Genomic DNA, 14,388 nt, shown 5'->3' with positions numbered 1-14,388 from the left:
GGGCTACTATTTCCCCTCATTTTTCATGCTTCCTAGCCCCTAAAAGTTCTGCCCAAGTACCATTCACTCTCCTCTCCAAACCTAGGTCAAAACAAAAAATCTTTCTCTCTCAAAAAGTCACCCCACCAACTTTTTTGTCCTCTTTCACCTTTTTTTTTTCCAAAAAAACTTCTCATTCTCTAACACTCATAAATCATCCCTTTTACTAAGCTTCCACCCTAAATACTTTCATCCCAAAACCCCTTTGCTTCACATTCAAGCTCAACACCCTTTCAACCTAGTTTTTTCACATCTTTGGGTAATGTTTTTAGCTTAAACTTTGTTAACTTTTTGGTTCTGTTTTGTGTTGAAAAATGGTTGTTTGTTCTTGGTTGATATTTTGAGAGAGTTCTGTCGCAACTGGTGCGAAAAAAACAACCGGCGAGGAAAAAGAAACAGAAGAGTCACCACCATTCGTTATTTATCCCAAAGGAGGGAAAGGAAATGATCGAAGAAAACCTGCAGAGAAAGGAAAAGACAAGGTCTCGCAACCAAATCTTGGGTTCGGGAGTCGATTATGCGAAGGGAAGGTATTAGCACCCCTACGCATCCGTAGTACTCTACGGGATCCACTCTTGTTGTTCTAGTCTAAATGGTGTAGGTATATCTAATGTACTATTTACTAAATGAAGGTAAAAAGAAAATGAAAATGACTCGCAAGAATGTCGCATCCACTGCCTACGTATCTCACCTGAGTATGAGAATCAGAGTCTTCGTAGCTCAGCTACCTATGGGTGAAAGAGAAGTGTGCTCGGTAAGACATCGCGTCTTATGCCTACGTATCTCATCTGCAATGAGAATCAGAGCAAAACGTAGTTCAACTAACTACGGGAACAAGGGTCTCGATTGCAACTAGGGCAAGAGAAAAGGAATGTCTCGATCGCAACGAGGACAAGAGAAAAAAATCGCAACAAGGGCGAAAGCAAACAAGGATTAGTTGTTAGTTGTCAGTCAAACTCGGCAAGACATCGCATCTCGTGCCTACGTATCTCATTTGAACATGAGAATCAGAGTTGTCGTAGTTCGCCTAACTAGGGGTTAAGGATTGCCATCTGAACATGGTCTTACAAAAGAGGACACCAGCTGTGTCAAAGGAAAGTGGGCAATATGTTCAACGTCCTAGAAGTAGGTGTCGCAGCTCGCTGAATCGAGTCTTAGGCAGTTACCTCTTTGCAATAGAACAGACTGACATGCCACAAGACCAGAGACGCACGGAAGGTCTAAAAGTGGGGGAGCTCTGCCCTAGAGTTGTCATGCAATGTGGACCTATGTGTTAGGATTTACAAATGGGAATATCTCCCTAATGTTAGCATGCAAAGAATAAGGGAATTCTACCTACGTTATCATACAAAGGGTTCTATCTAATGGGTGCTACCTAAACGGAACAAGAGTCGACAGATGGAGCAAGGAGAGGAGCCACAGATAAGGGTAGATGGTGATGCCTGAGGCAATCGACTTACAGGTAGATGGCGATGCATGAAGCAATCGACTTACAAGAAGAATGGCGATGCCTGAAGCAATCGACTTACAAAAGGATGGATGAATACGTGCTGGTTCTGTTAAGTTTTGAAAATGATTACTCGACGTTGGATCAAGCTTTTGATCTTGTTTTGAAATGGTTATCGGATGTTCGTTTTAATTATTGTATTAACAAATGAATAAAGAATGAAAGAAACAAATATTATACACTTCATGGGAGAGGGGTACCTTTGTTATGAATGGGGATGGTTCATGGAAATCAAACAATAAGAATATATGCCTCATACATCATACAAGTAGGCAACAGTTATCAATCAAATCAGATAATTAAACAAGTGTATAATCAAACCAAAGAATCAAAGAATGAAATAATAGAGCATTAAACAATGCATGGGAAGTATGAACATGCTAAACAATCAAGCAATAGAAAACATGAATGAAAGAAACAAGTATAAAAGATGATAGATGAATCAGACAGATGAAAAGAAATGCACAAAAGGTCCCACTGAAATAATTTAATCAGGAATGAGGTAAGGATCAAATAAAATCAAGATGAAAGGCCTCTAATACATGGCATATGAGATGAACAAGGGAGGATCAAAAGATCTCTTCAATTGCCATAAGCAATCCCTGAGTCAAACATCAATCATAGAAAACTCAACTGAAAAGTCAAGTCAACTTAAAAAATATGAAATAAATAGCAAATTAATCAAGAAAATCATGAAAAATTAAACTAAATAAGGTGGGGTCAGGACATCATCATCCCTCAAAAAGATTTTAAAAATAATGAAAATTAGTGCATAAATTAATTGAAATAAAATAGAGGTCAAAACAAAAGCCAACCAACCAAACTAGGTAAAAAATAAATCCAAAATGAATGAAAAATGGGAAATAAAATTCCAAGAAAAGGTCAAGTTGACCATGGGACATTGGTCAACCTTCATCCCAAAAATCAAAAGTTAAAAATAATTTTAAGTCATGAAAATAAAATCAAGAAAAAAATGTGTGTTGAAATGAACCACTTGAAATAAATAATTAATATAAAATATCAATATTATATAAATACGAAAATAAAAATTGTATAAAATTAAATAAAACATTATGAAATATGGAAAATATTTTTTGATATTTTTATGGACACAGAAAATATTTTAAAATAATTAAAATCAAAACAACAAATAAATGGAAATTAAAAAAAAATGAAAGGAGGGATTATTGCTGATGGGCCCTGAACAGGGGGTGTGGAAAGCACTAGCGTTGGGCCCAAGGTCCAAACAATTAAATAAACCCAGCGTGACACCCTTTAAATAACATTTTATTAAAAAAAACCATGTGACCTTGTATCAATTGGTCATGTTATGTTAAGTGACTAGAAGACAAAAAACAATGGGCGGCTATGATTAAAACCCGTGCGCTTGATCCAAGGGCTCACGGGGCGCCACATCATCGTCTTCTTCATGAAGACAAGAAAACCCTAATGCCATGCAAAAGAAACGCAGCCATGCAGTGAATTTCTTCCAACTTCCACTCAATAATACAAGCGCTATAGGGCACCAAATGACACGAAATAAAAACCAAAATTCAAGTACAAAATGTGTAGATTAACACGGTATCCTTGTTTGAGTAAAATGATGTCTTAATCATGGAGAAATGTTGACCACAAGAGGTCAACATGGACATGGACAAAGACAAAAAATTCAACATGCATAAATTAATAACAAGAACACAAGCATGTGGTTGGCATTGTAAACAAGCATGAAACAAATATGAGCACATGAATAGTAATGATAATGATGATGAGCATGGTAATGATGATGATGATGAACATGGATATATCCATACATTGCCATGGAAGATAGAGTAAGAGTTTACCTAGTGGAAGTTAGGTCCACTGCCCCTTGATTGTGGAGAATATGGAAGAATATGAGGCTACCTTGATGCTTCAAGAATCTCCAACTTGAGGAATGGAAGAGAAAATAAATCTGCTATGTGATGAAGCTTTGCCTTGCTTGCCACGAAAATCCAATGCCCTCTTTTAGGTTTAGGGTTTGCAGCTTTTAAATATGGTGAAACAAATGTTTAGTGGGCTTTGAAATAATTGTTATCCATAAGAAGAAAAAAGCAAAGTGAGGTGTATTAAGGCATGTGAGATTGTTTCTCATTTGGCAAAGTTTAAATGAATGGACATATTGCTGCAAGGCCCAAATTGAGGGGAGAAAACGTGGGCTTGGTTTGTAGCATGGCTTGGCAAGCAAGAAATCCATTCCAAGGTGGTGACTTTATGGCCATGTAACTTGATGATCAAGTCACCAAATGATGAAATAATGCAAACAATAGCAAGATCTCATGGAGTATGTCATCTTTCATGTTGATCACAAGTTGAAATGATGAATGGAAGAAGGTGAAAAATGGTCTCAAAGTTCAGGTCTCACCATGCAAAACTGGTTGGGCCAGTTTGGCCTAAAATCTGCCTAGAAAATCAAGTCATGGTGCCCACTTTAGGTGAATGTATCTCTCAAACCATGGATCCAAATGAGATGATTCCAAAAGGAGGTGAAAGAGGACATGGCAAGGTACAATTGTTGTGAAGAAAGTATTTTCAAATGATGCCTTGAAGTGCAAGAAAACTGGCCAAGAAGTCTTGACAAACTTTGAAGATTTTGGACTTAGAAATTTTTCTAAGTGTTCTAAAAACATGCCTTACTTTGACCAAGCATAACTTTCTAAATCTTGATCCAAATGGAGCAAACTTTATATTTCTAGAAAGCTTGGAACAAGAGGAACAACTTTCATGTTGGAGAAATTTTAAAATGGAGCTTTTATCTTGATGGAAAATGGGCATAAAGTGAGTGCAACAATCATGAAAACTTGCCCTAAATGGAAAGTCAACCATTTTCAAATTAAGTAACTTTTCCAATTCCTGATTAAATGATGAATCCATGATCCAACCTTGATCAAATTTAACATGTAGGCTCCCCTAGGCATGAATTTTGAGACTCCACTTTCAAAAAGTCAGGAGTTGACTTTTCTGGCCCCACAGTTGACTTTTTCCAAACTGTCTGATTCCCGATTCTAGTGATCAATTGAAGCACTTCTGGCTCAAATAAAAAGCTGATTTTTTGTATGTAGACCCTTGTGGACATATGGAGGGCCATGGAAAAGAGTTTCACCCAAAGAATCAGAAATAAACTGATTTTATACCAAACCCTAATTTAGGGCAAAATTGATCAAGAATTGATAGCACTGATTGCCAATGGATCTTTCTGAGATAATTGTGAGTCTTCCTAGGCCAAGATGCCTCTCTAATCATGACATTGACAAGCTCCTCTACTTCCAACCAAACATTGCCTGTTGTAAGTAGCCATGAAACCCTAATTTCTGATTAAATCCAGATGAACACTCTGATAGCTCTGAATCCTTCACTGATGAACTGAGGAACATAATAGGACACCTGGAGTCCCCTGAGACCTTGAGACTTGTATATTTAGAAAATGAAGTCCAATTCTCAATCTTGCTTTGTGTGAGCCCCTTCTATCAAGGAGTGATCAATCAAAACCTGATTTCCCAAGTCACTAATGCAGTATGCAATGAGTATGACCTAGTATGATGTCAATGAAATGTAAAACATAATCCCATGCTTCCAGGAAAAAATGAAGGGTAAATTTTGCGGTATTACAAGTTTAGATTCAAGTTTGCAAAAAATGGTTAACTTTGGTTTACACACTTTTTTTGAGATTTCTTGCTCGTACTACCTTTTTATTCACCTTTGTTAGCCTTGTTTTATGATTGTTATCATTGTCTTTTATTGTGGACTTGTTGTTGTATTTGTTTGGTTGATGATGTCTATTAGATCATGGCCATGGTTGTTTAGAGTTGATTAAATCTTCAATGTTTTAAACCTATTAATGGTTGATCAATAAATCATTCATGATACTCTGAGGCATTGATAGATTGCCTTTATTTCAACCATATTTGAGTCATTTGATGCATATATGAAACCATGTCTTTACACTAACTTGCTAATCCATTTGCTTATTGTTACTAACTACTAACTACTAACTCCTAACATTTATATTATTGTAATTTATTTTTTTGCAATTTATTTTATTGTTCACTTTATTTCAAGTATTTTATGTTTATGTTTATTGTTATCTAACTATATCATTTACATTATGCCAATTTATTTACTGCCTTATTATCTTGCTAAATAAAAGAGGAGTACAAATAAAAGGAAGAGAACAAATCATATTCTTTTTTTTTAAAATATTGATAGACGGACTTAGGGTTGCATAACTTTCTTTGTTACAAATCTATTGTTAGTTGATTTTTTAATCATCTTCAATACTTTGCATCAATGATAAGCTATTCCTTAATGTGTCATATTTTGAGTCTTTTTGACCTATGAAAAATAATCCTAAAAAATATTCATTTTGTACACATTACTAACCACTAATTATACTTCACTAATTTTGTTTATTCACCAACCATTATTATTGTGATATTGTTGTCATTCTTTATTTTGTGATTTACTTTTATGTCATTACCTTGTAATTTACATTCAAGTACTCATTATCATCATCATTGTACAAACTCATCATGCATGTTTATTTACTTGTTATTTATTTTATTGTCATCATACATTGAAAACAACAAAAACATGATAAAATGATAAGACCAAAAATATTCATTCCACTCTTAATCAACTTGGACTTAGAGGATTTCATTTTAGGATCCATGCTTGGAGGTCTTTTCCTTATCTTTGTGATACTTTGTAAATGTTGGATTTTATTTGTAACTTACATGCATGTTGTAAGAATGACATCATGACACCACCTTAGGGGAACATGTTTGTAAGACCATTATCCTTTGTTTAGCTTAGGTCACTTTTGCACACAAAAGGCTTTCTCTTGGGCTACCTTACAATGAGACCCTTTAATTTCTTGTTGATTACTTTGCATTCATGTTGCATAAGCCAGATTTCATAATTAAATAAACAAACCCTTGATTCAACGTCAAGTGACATTTTCATAATCAAATTCAAATCACTTAATAATTACGATTGTTATTGTGCGCCACGAGCCTTAAGTGGTGGAGAATGAGTAAGAATGGAGCATTCCTACCCTTACTCTGATTATTTTGGACGCAAGACGCTTGGCTTGTTGTTTAGAATAATCACCTCCGCCCATAGACTTTAGTGCAATATAATCACAAACATTCATTTCATAAAACTCTTATTCAAGGTAAAAATAATGTAACTCATCAAAACTCATTTTCGTGCCTTAGGGCATCTTCCTGAAAACCCTTTTCTCAAAGGTAAAATTAATCAACACACAAATATTTTCTACTCCGAACTACGGAGCTCTGATTCTTCATCCCCGAGTGAGTGATACGTAGGCACAAAGGCCCCAATCCTTGGCGAGCACTATAATAATAAAACACCCCTTCTTTCACACATTATTTTGAAAATAAAACAATGATAGATAAATCCCCATGCATGTAAAACAACCCAAATGGTTTCAATGGAGTACCATGGACGTGAGGGGTGCTAATACCTTCCCCTCGCGTAACCGACTTCCGAACCCAAATCTCGTTTGTGAGACCAATTCCTTATTATCTTTTAGCGCTTCCCGTGTGCGTCTCCTTTCCGAGGGTTTTATCGACTATTTCCCCTCCCCTCTCCGGTGGAGATAAACTAAATAAAATTCGATGGTGACTCTTCTGATTTTGCCTCTCTTTGGCATCTCTTTAGTCCCGGTTTCATTATCATGAAATCCCGGTAGCGATAAACACTATTCAAGAAGTTGTATCAAGAAGAACTCACATTGTCGTCACTGATCCTACCTCTATGAAGAAAAGCAAAACTCCTAAATTAAGAAATCATCATAGGAGCAAGAAACATCAAAGTCCTCCCTAAATCCCCGAGGGATATTGAGGCAGCCACATTCCTCCCCCATATCAGGCAGAAAACCATTCGTTAAAGGTTAAATAGAAGCATCCATTGTACACCAGGATTTTGGAAAGCAAAATACCAAAATCCATGAAGAAGTTGCCCAAGTTAGGCGAGTACGATGGAAATGGTGATCTAGAAGAGCATATTCAACTCATCAATGATCGACTGAACTACTTCAGTGCTGACGAGTCTTCCAAATGCAAGTTATTTGTATTAACCCTGGTCGACCCGTCCAAGCTATGGTGTAATGGTCTATCAGAAAGGAACATTTAATCATGGGCTGATTTTTATGAATGATTCTTCGTGCACTTCACCGCCTGGAAGAGACAATCAGTGATAGTAGCCGCCTTGGGCGAGATTATTCAAGGCAAGAAGGAAAGCCCACAATCTTATATTGAACAGTTTACTTATGTTATAATTGAAGTATTAGGGGCCGAAGAAGGCCTTAAATGTTGGATCTTCGAAAATGGTCTTCTGCGCGACCATCCCTTCAAATTGAAGATAGGAAGAAAAAAGGTACGAACCACCCAGGAAATGTTGAGCATGGCTCGGTCTTACACGATCTTGGAAGAGAAGCTAAATACACATTTCGATAACCCCGTATTTGTTAACACCAAATCCATCCACCCCGCAAGGAAGGAGTCCCATCAACAAAATGGCGATATTGATAGAGGTATGCATGATTCGTGTTAGAGGTACACGCCGCTGAATGTATCTCAGGAGAAAATCTACCAAGACTGTACCAACACAAAATTCAGGAAAAGAGGACTCCAAATTCCTTACCCTATCAGAGAGATATCTTATACGGACAAGTTGAAGTACTACCGCTTTCATAAAGGGCAGGACCATAACACCAGCGATTTCATCCAGCTGAAGGATTCCATTGAAGGACTGATCAAGAGGGGTCGACTAACCGAGTACATGAAAAAGGAAAAAAAATAGACATGGAAGAGTCACCTAAATGTAAATCTCCTTTAAAGAGTGCAAATGTAGGAACCAATGGCGAGAACAAGGAGACCAACAAAGGTAAGTGCCCATATATCACCGCCATCATAGAAGGAGCTCCCCGGGAAAACCTCTAGTCTAAAAGGACCATGAAGAGGAAGATCCCTGAGATGTTGTCTATCTAGAAAAGGATGGGATAACATCAGTGAAGAATCCTGACCGACCTACGTTGGGGCTCGAAACTCTGAGAAGGTGTGCGGCATCCTCAACAAAATTTCCCCTAGTGATCACAACTACTATCGAGCAGTTCGACGTCTCCCAAATCTTGATTAACGACGACAACTCTTGTGATATAATGTGCTCATAATTATTTAAAAAGATGGACCTAGAAAGAGGAAGCTTATGGCAGTATGAAGGCTCGAACTTGTAGGCATTCAATAGGACGACCACTCGTCCATGGGGATACATTGAGATGATGATATCGGTAGGAAACAGGAAGGACGTTCGAATAGTCAATTCACAATTCCTCGTCGTCCCTTGCAGGAGCGTCTACAATTGTATTCTAGGAAGACCCTTCACAACCATGTTGGACGTTGTAGCCTCGTTAGTCCATCTCAAACTCAAGTATTACAATCTTTAGGATAGTCAGTCACCATTAACACCGATCTCGAAGGAGAAAAAATGATCCCTCAAGCACTCCAAAAAGACCAAGGAGAAGCCCTAACCATGGAAATTAACATGGCTTCTCTAACCAACCAACTTAATAGGATGTGCATCCGTCCCCCGAGAAATGGCTAGACAAATGAAAGGCAAACAAAGAGAATAACATGTGGCTAGACGTGGCTAGCCCGTCTGTCTATGTTTTCTTTCCTATCTGTATTAATTGATATGTCCGCATAATCACTCTCATCATATACAAGAGCAATCCTCAATTATGAATGTAATGCGACAACTTATGAAATTAGATCTGGTCGGACGACCACCCGCGTGAGGCGCCGCATCTCATGGAGAAGGTTTAACCGTCCGCACTATATAAAGTCCAACACATGTCATTCAAACATTCTCTCATTCACACACTCATACTACTTTCTCAATCGTTCAATGATTTGAACGTTGAAGTACTAACTTTGTAGGTCACTCTGCCCCACCGTATCAAAAACTCACTCCACCACTCCGAAACTCATTTTCATTCAATCTTTATCAATTTTTAGTTCCAGTTCATAATCCTAGCACTAAGCCTGTAAACTGGTAAACATTTAAAAAAAAATGGGAACTTGCACCAGAGAGTGTTCAAAGTAGAGTGAAAAAGCAATGCTAGCATTCCCTCTTGATCTATTATTAATTATTTTTAACTTATTTTTTAATAAAATAAAATATATGACAAAATAAAATGTCACTTCGTTAACCGACCACGGTGGCATGCAGTTTCTCGCTATGAAATGATCTTTTGCCATAAAAAAAGTTGTTAAGGATAATTTTCAACTTAATGAGGATTTACTCAAACACCTCATTCCTGGCCACGGTTATTCACCTTATTATTATCTATAATCAATTCTACCATTGTTAATGATTTAGGTGGTAAAAATTCATTCATCACCATCTCTTTCTGGTTTCTCTATCACATTGCTATTGTCTTTCCAGGTATATTCACATTCTTTCTTTCTTTTTTTTAATACATTGATCTATTATTAATTATATGATTGTTTATATGATATGAGTTTCCTACATAGGTTCTTCCAATCTTATCATGTTTCATCATTTGTATCATTGCTTGTTTATCAAGCAATGTTTTCTCTATGACAATGCAATGTTATTTTGTTGGATTTGACCTAAAATGTAGCAGAGTTTTTAGGTTTATGTGAAAGATGAATTTGTCCATATTATATATTTGTAGCTTCTTTGTTTTAGGGAATACAATTGATTCAATTTCCAATTTTGATTGTTTTTTTTATGACGGTCGACTGCGATATAAAGGTCTATCAAATTTCTTTTCTGTAATTTGATATTTCAGGATGGCCTATAGCTTCACCTATTGGGATGATTGTGTTGATCCTGAGGATTTAGAGGCAATGTGGAATGTACCTGAAGTTAGTGTCGAGTGGTTAAAAGCCGGCGAGGAACAAGGTCAGAAAGTTCACCTCTCTCGCGATCCTGATGGACAGCCGTATTTAACACAGACTGAAATGAGGGTAAATTACACCACTCTATCATATGACTCTATTACCATCTTAAAATTTGGGTTGAGTTTAACTCAATTTTTGAAAATCGGGTTTTTTAGTTTGCGTCATTTTGTGTATTTTCAGGCTGTAGCCGACATTGTTATTAACCGGCACTTTCAGTCGGAAATAAATCCTGTATGTCTTTAGTATTTTGTCATATCATGCCATCGTTTAGAAATGATAACTTATTTGTTAAGAAATGTCGAGATCATTATGGTTTGTAAGGTTCATATTTTATCCTTATTGTAGGGCATGATTTGTGCTATTGCTGAACTTGAAAGTGACAGAATCCTACTTGTTATGAACACTCCCTACAAATCTAAAGAGCCTAATGTAGGGCTTATGCAACTTCTACCAAAAACTGTGGAATGGTTGATAAGGTACTAATTAGGTGTAGATCGGTTATTTCATACACCGAATAACTGTAAAAAGTCGAGCAAATATCCGAATCAGTCCTGAAATTGTAAAACCGTATCAACTTAGTCTTCCACATTATCAATATTCCAAAATAATTCCTGGAGTTCTAAAAGGTTAATCAAGTTTATACCGAATCTGAACTTGTTATCAAATGCATCTTTGACGAATACCAACCGAGGGATAGACCCAATTAACATTTTACAACATCATAGATAATGTGAGAGACTAGGTTGATATAGTACAACAATTTCAAGGGCCAAATTGGATATTTACTTGTAAAAAAGTCCTTATTTCATCGCTGTGTTATGGTTCACCGAGGTTAATGCAGCTTACAGTGAATTAGGTTATCATTCATATGCTGCAGAAGAGAATATAGAATACCTATTCAAACCTTTCATAAATGTATATTTTGCTGCTGCCTATCTTAAATGGCTGTCAAGCTTTGATAACAAGTAAGTTATGTATATTTCACGTGATTTACGTATACGGTATGAAAAGTTTTTTCTGAAACATTTATCATATTGATGAACATTTCTTGCAGCAAAAGAGATGAAGAGTTTATGATAAGGGCATATAAAGGCGGTACGAAGAAGGCAACTCACAAATCAACGCTGCGTTATTGGAAAAGTTATCTTGCTGTCAAAGAAAGTTTTCCCTGCAGGTGTTTCCTTATTTTTCTTGTTGGTAATTGTTGTATGTACGCATGTAATGCATGTAAATCTATTTCTGGGTTGGAAATCCGAAGAACTCAAATTCAAGTGTGTTGTTTCAAAATATCTTATTGCTAGTTCTTCTTTCTTGTGCAGAAAATCCGTTGACGATGATCCTCCACTAAACAACTCTGGGCTTCCAGTTCATTCTCAGACTGGATCTCCTGAACATTCAGACCAATCAAAAGGTCACTTCCTTTCTCCCTTTATACTCGCATTTCAACATGTTATCCGAATAAACTTCTTACTACGTACACCTTTACTTGCATAGCTTATATTGCCTGACAAATTTTTCGGTATGTTTTTACTGAAGATGCAAACGATGATATTTATTGGGATTCCAGAACTTCTCCAGATGACATGAATGCTATGTGGAATCATCCTGCAGTTCGAAAAGTATGGACTAAATCCAAAGAAACGCGTGGAAAGGTGCGTTTTTCTCAAGATGAAAAAAAGAGACCGTATCTTTCCCGCGTGGAAATGAAGGTAGGAATCTACTAACTGAATGCAACTTAGAATGAAACTTGACTTTGCAAGACCACACTAGCTTTCTAAAGAGAAATGCATATCCTTATGATATATTAATCTTTTCTTACAGGCAGTTGCAGATATAATTCTAATCAGATACCTCAGCAACCCAAAAACTAAATCTGTAAGTATACTCAACTGGAGAAGTTTGATTATCGTAAATTAGAAATGATAAAACTAAATGCAATTCAAGTATGCCTACAACACATACATTGAACACGTTTAAAAAGTTGCAAACACTTTCGGTGTTCTCTTTTCACAAATACCTCAAATGTTCATTCCTTCCTTTTTCTTTTTCTGAATATTGTTTGGCGCACAGACAGTACTTTGTGCCATTGGCGAGGTTGCTAGCATGCGCTTTGTACATGGAGTTGAACCAAGGCCTGGAATAATGGGGATCGACTATTCCACTGCTTTTTGGCTTTACTTGTATGTATCTGTGTGCTCGAAATATATTTACTAAATCTTGGAAAACTCCAAAATTTAGTTTTGTTTCACACGTAAAATCTGGCCTTTCTAGATGCTTTCTTCTACTGCAAGCAATGCTGTTGTTTCTTCACTTACAATTGAAATGTGGTGTTTTGTTCAGGGAATTGGGCTTCAGAGCTTACAAACTTGAATCTGTTGATGATCTCAGCAATCCATTTGTGTCCATGTACTTTGGTGCTGCCTATGTGGCATGGTTATCAGAATATGAAGGAAGGTACGAATGAGTACTCGCCCATTTTCGCAGAATTAAAATAAGTGTTTATTCTTGACTAATTCATGTTCAATTCAATGATTGTGATTCAGGGAAAGAACTCCGGATTTTTTCGTTCAGGCATATTTTGTAGGACCGAAAAATGTGAACCCTCAGGATACAAGCACTCTTTGGCTAAAATATGAGGAAGTTCTCAGTAAATATGAAGATGAAAGAAAAAGGTAAAATCTTTGGATCCTCCTCTTTTTCACAGAATTTGACACTAGTATTTTAAAAGATGAAAGATTATTTGTTTTTTTACTTTAACATTAGTAGTATAATAACATGATCACATGGATATTACTTTACAGGCATGGTGAAAGCTGCTCCATCATGTAACCTGACAATGTCGTAGCGTATCTAGATTTCGAGGATCTATCCGAGTTGGGTCGTGTTATCTTGTGTATTATATATTTGAGAGCTTTAATTGTGAAGTGAAACTATCTGATCGGCGTGCTATAGAAAAGGAAGAAAGAAGAAAAGGAAAGAAACTTGCATTCCAAGGAAATAATTACTTGTATAGAACTGACTGTATAGTTTATTTGTTTTGGATTTTGAGATGCTTCAAAAGCAATTTCATTAGAAGCAAGAAAAACATGTTGCATTGTAAAAAAAAAGTGTGTCGAGAAGCGCAAAAAGTGCGCAGGGAAGTGTAATTATCTTGTCTGTAATGAGAAAAATCTCCACTAGGTATAGTCAATGATCAATACAAATTCAATTGTTACTCCATTGCAGAAAAACAGACAGAATGCAATTTAGGTTGTTGGCATAGCTCAAAGTATTACATTGGAAAGTAAAATGAATACTATTTGAATAAATTCTGCTTAACATTTATTTAGTGACTCATGAATGAGCTATCTGTGTTTATGTTTGCTTAAATTCGATTTGGAAGTTATCATAATGCACATGCATTGATCTTTCAAAACCTGTTTGAATTTGTTCAGCTACATCAATTTGATTCTTTGAAATTTATCTTCAAAATATTTGTGCGTTTAATTTCAACATCACGATTGCCATTTAGGTTCTAAAACTTAAGAGAACGCAAAACGCAAAAGGAAAGGTCTAAGAGCACCACCAGGCAGTATAGCGCGTGGAGCACGTGATCCCTCGTTCATCAAGAACAGACTATTATTCATCAAGAACAAGCTTTTTATTCTCCAGACACGTCTACCTCTGTGTGATTAGATTCAACAGCTATCCGTATTACGCGCATCATCCCACGCGGGCTGGTTTAACCACTCTCACTGTATAAAGAAAAAAAATGTGGATTTCCTCTTTAGGAGGAGAAAAAAATAAGGAGTAAACATTATAACAGATGAGAAAACTTTTAGTAAACTAATTGAAAGAAAAAGAGAAAACTTC

At 36.4% G+C, this 14,388-nt stretch overlaps 1 protein-coding gene across 1 annotated transcript; it reads left to right on the top strand.

The window, feature by feature from the left end:
* The first annotated feature begins 9,917 nt into the window (after positions 1-9,917).
* LOC127133028 (uncharacterized) lies at positions 9,918-13,794 on the top strand. The gene is made up of 13 exons (XM_051061714.1): positions 9,918-10,054; positions 10,425-10,602; positions 10,717-10,767; positions 10,882-11,012; positions 11,385-11,501; positions 11,591-11,710; positions 11,856-11,947; positions 12,073-12,245; positions 12,358-12,411; positions 12,607-12,716; positions 12,877-12,990; positions 13,080-13,208; positions 13,338-13,794. Exons 2-13 carry the CDS (start codon positions 10,426-10,428, stop codon positions 13,363-13,365), a joined length of 1,296 nt encoding a protein of 431 aa, XP_050917671.1. The 5' UTR covers positions 9,918-10,054; position 10,425; the 3' UTR covers positions 13,366-13,794.
* Positions 13,795-14,388: the final 594 nt, after the last annotated feature.

The sequence above is a fragment of the Lathyrus oleraceus genome, chromosome 1 (assembly GCF_024323335.1).
Source record: "Lathyrus oleraceus cultivar Zhongwan6 chromosome 1, CAAS_Psat_ZW6_1.0, whole genome shotgun sequence".
Classification (NCBI taxonomy): Eukaryota; Viridiplantae; Streptophyta; class Magnoliopsida; order Fabales; family Fabaceae; genus Lathyrus; species Lathyrus oleraceus.
The sequence above is the reverse complement of the archived record's forward strand: the minus strand, read 5'-3'. Positions and strand labels throughout refer to the sequence as shown.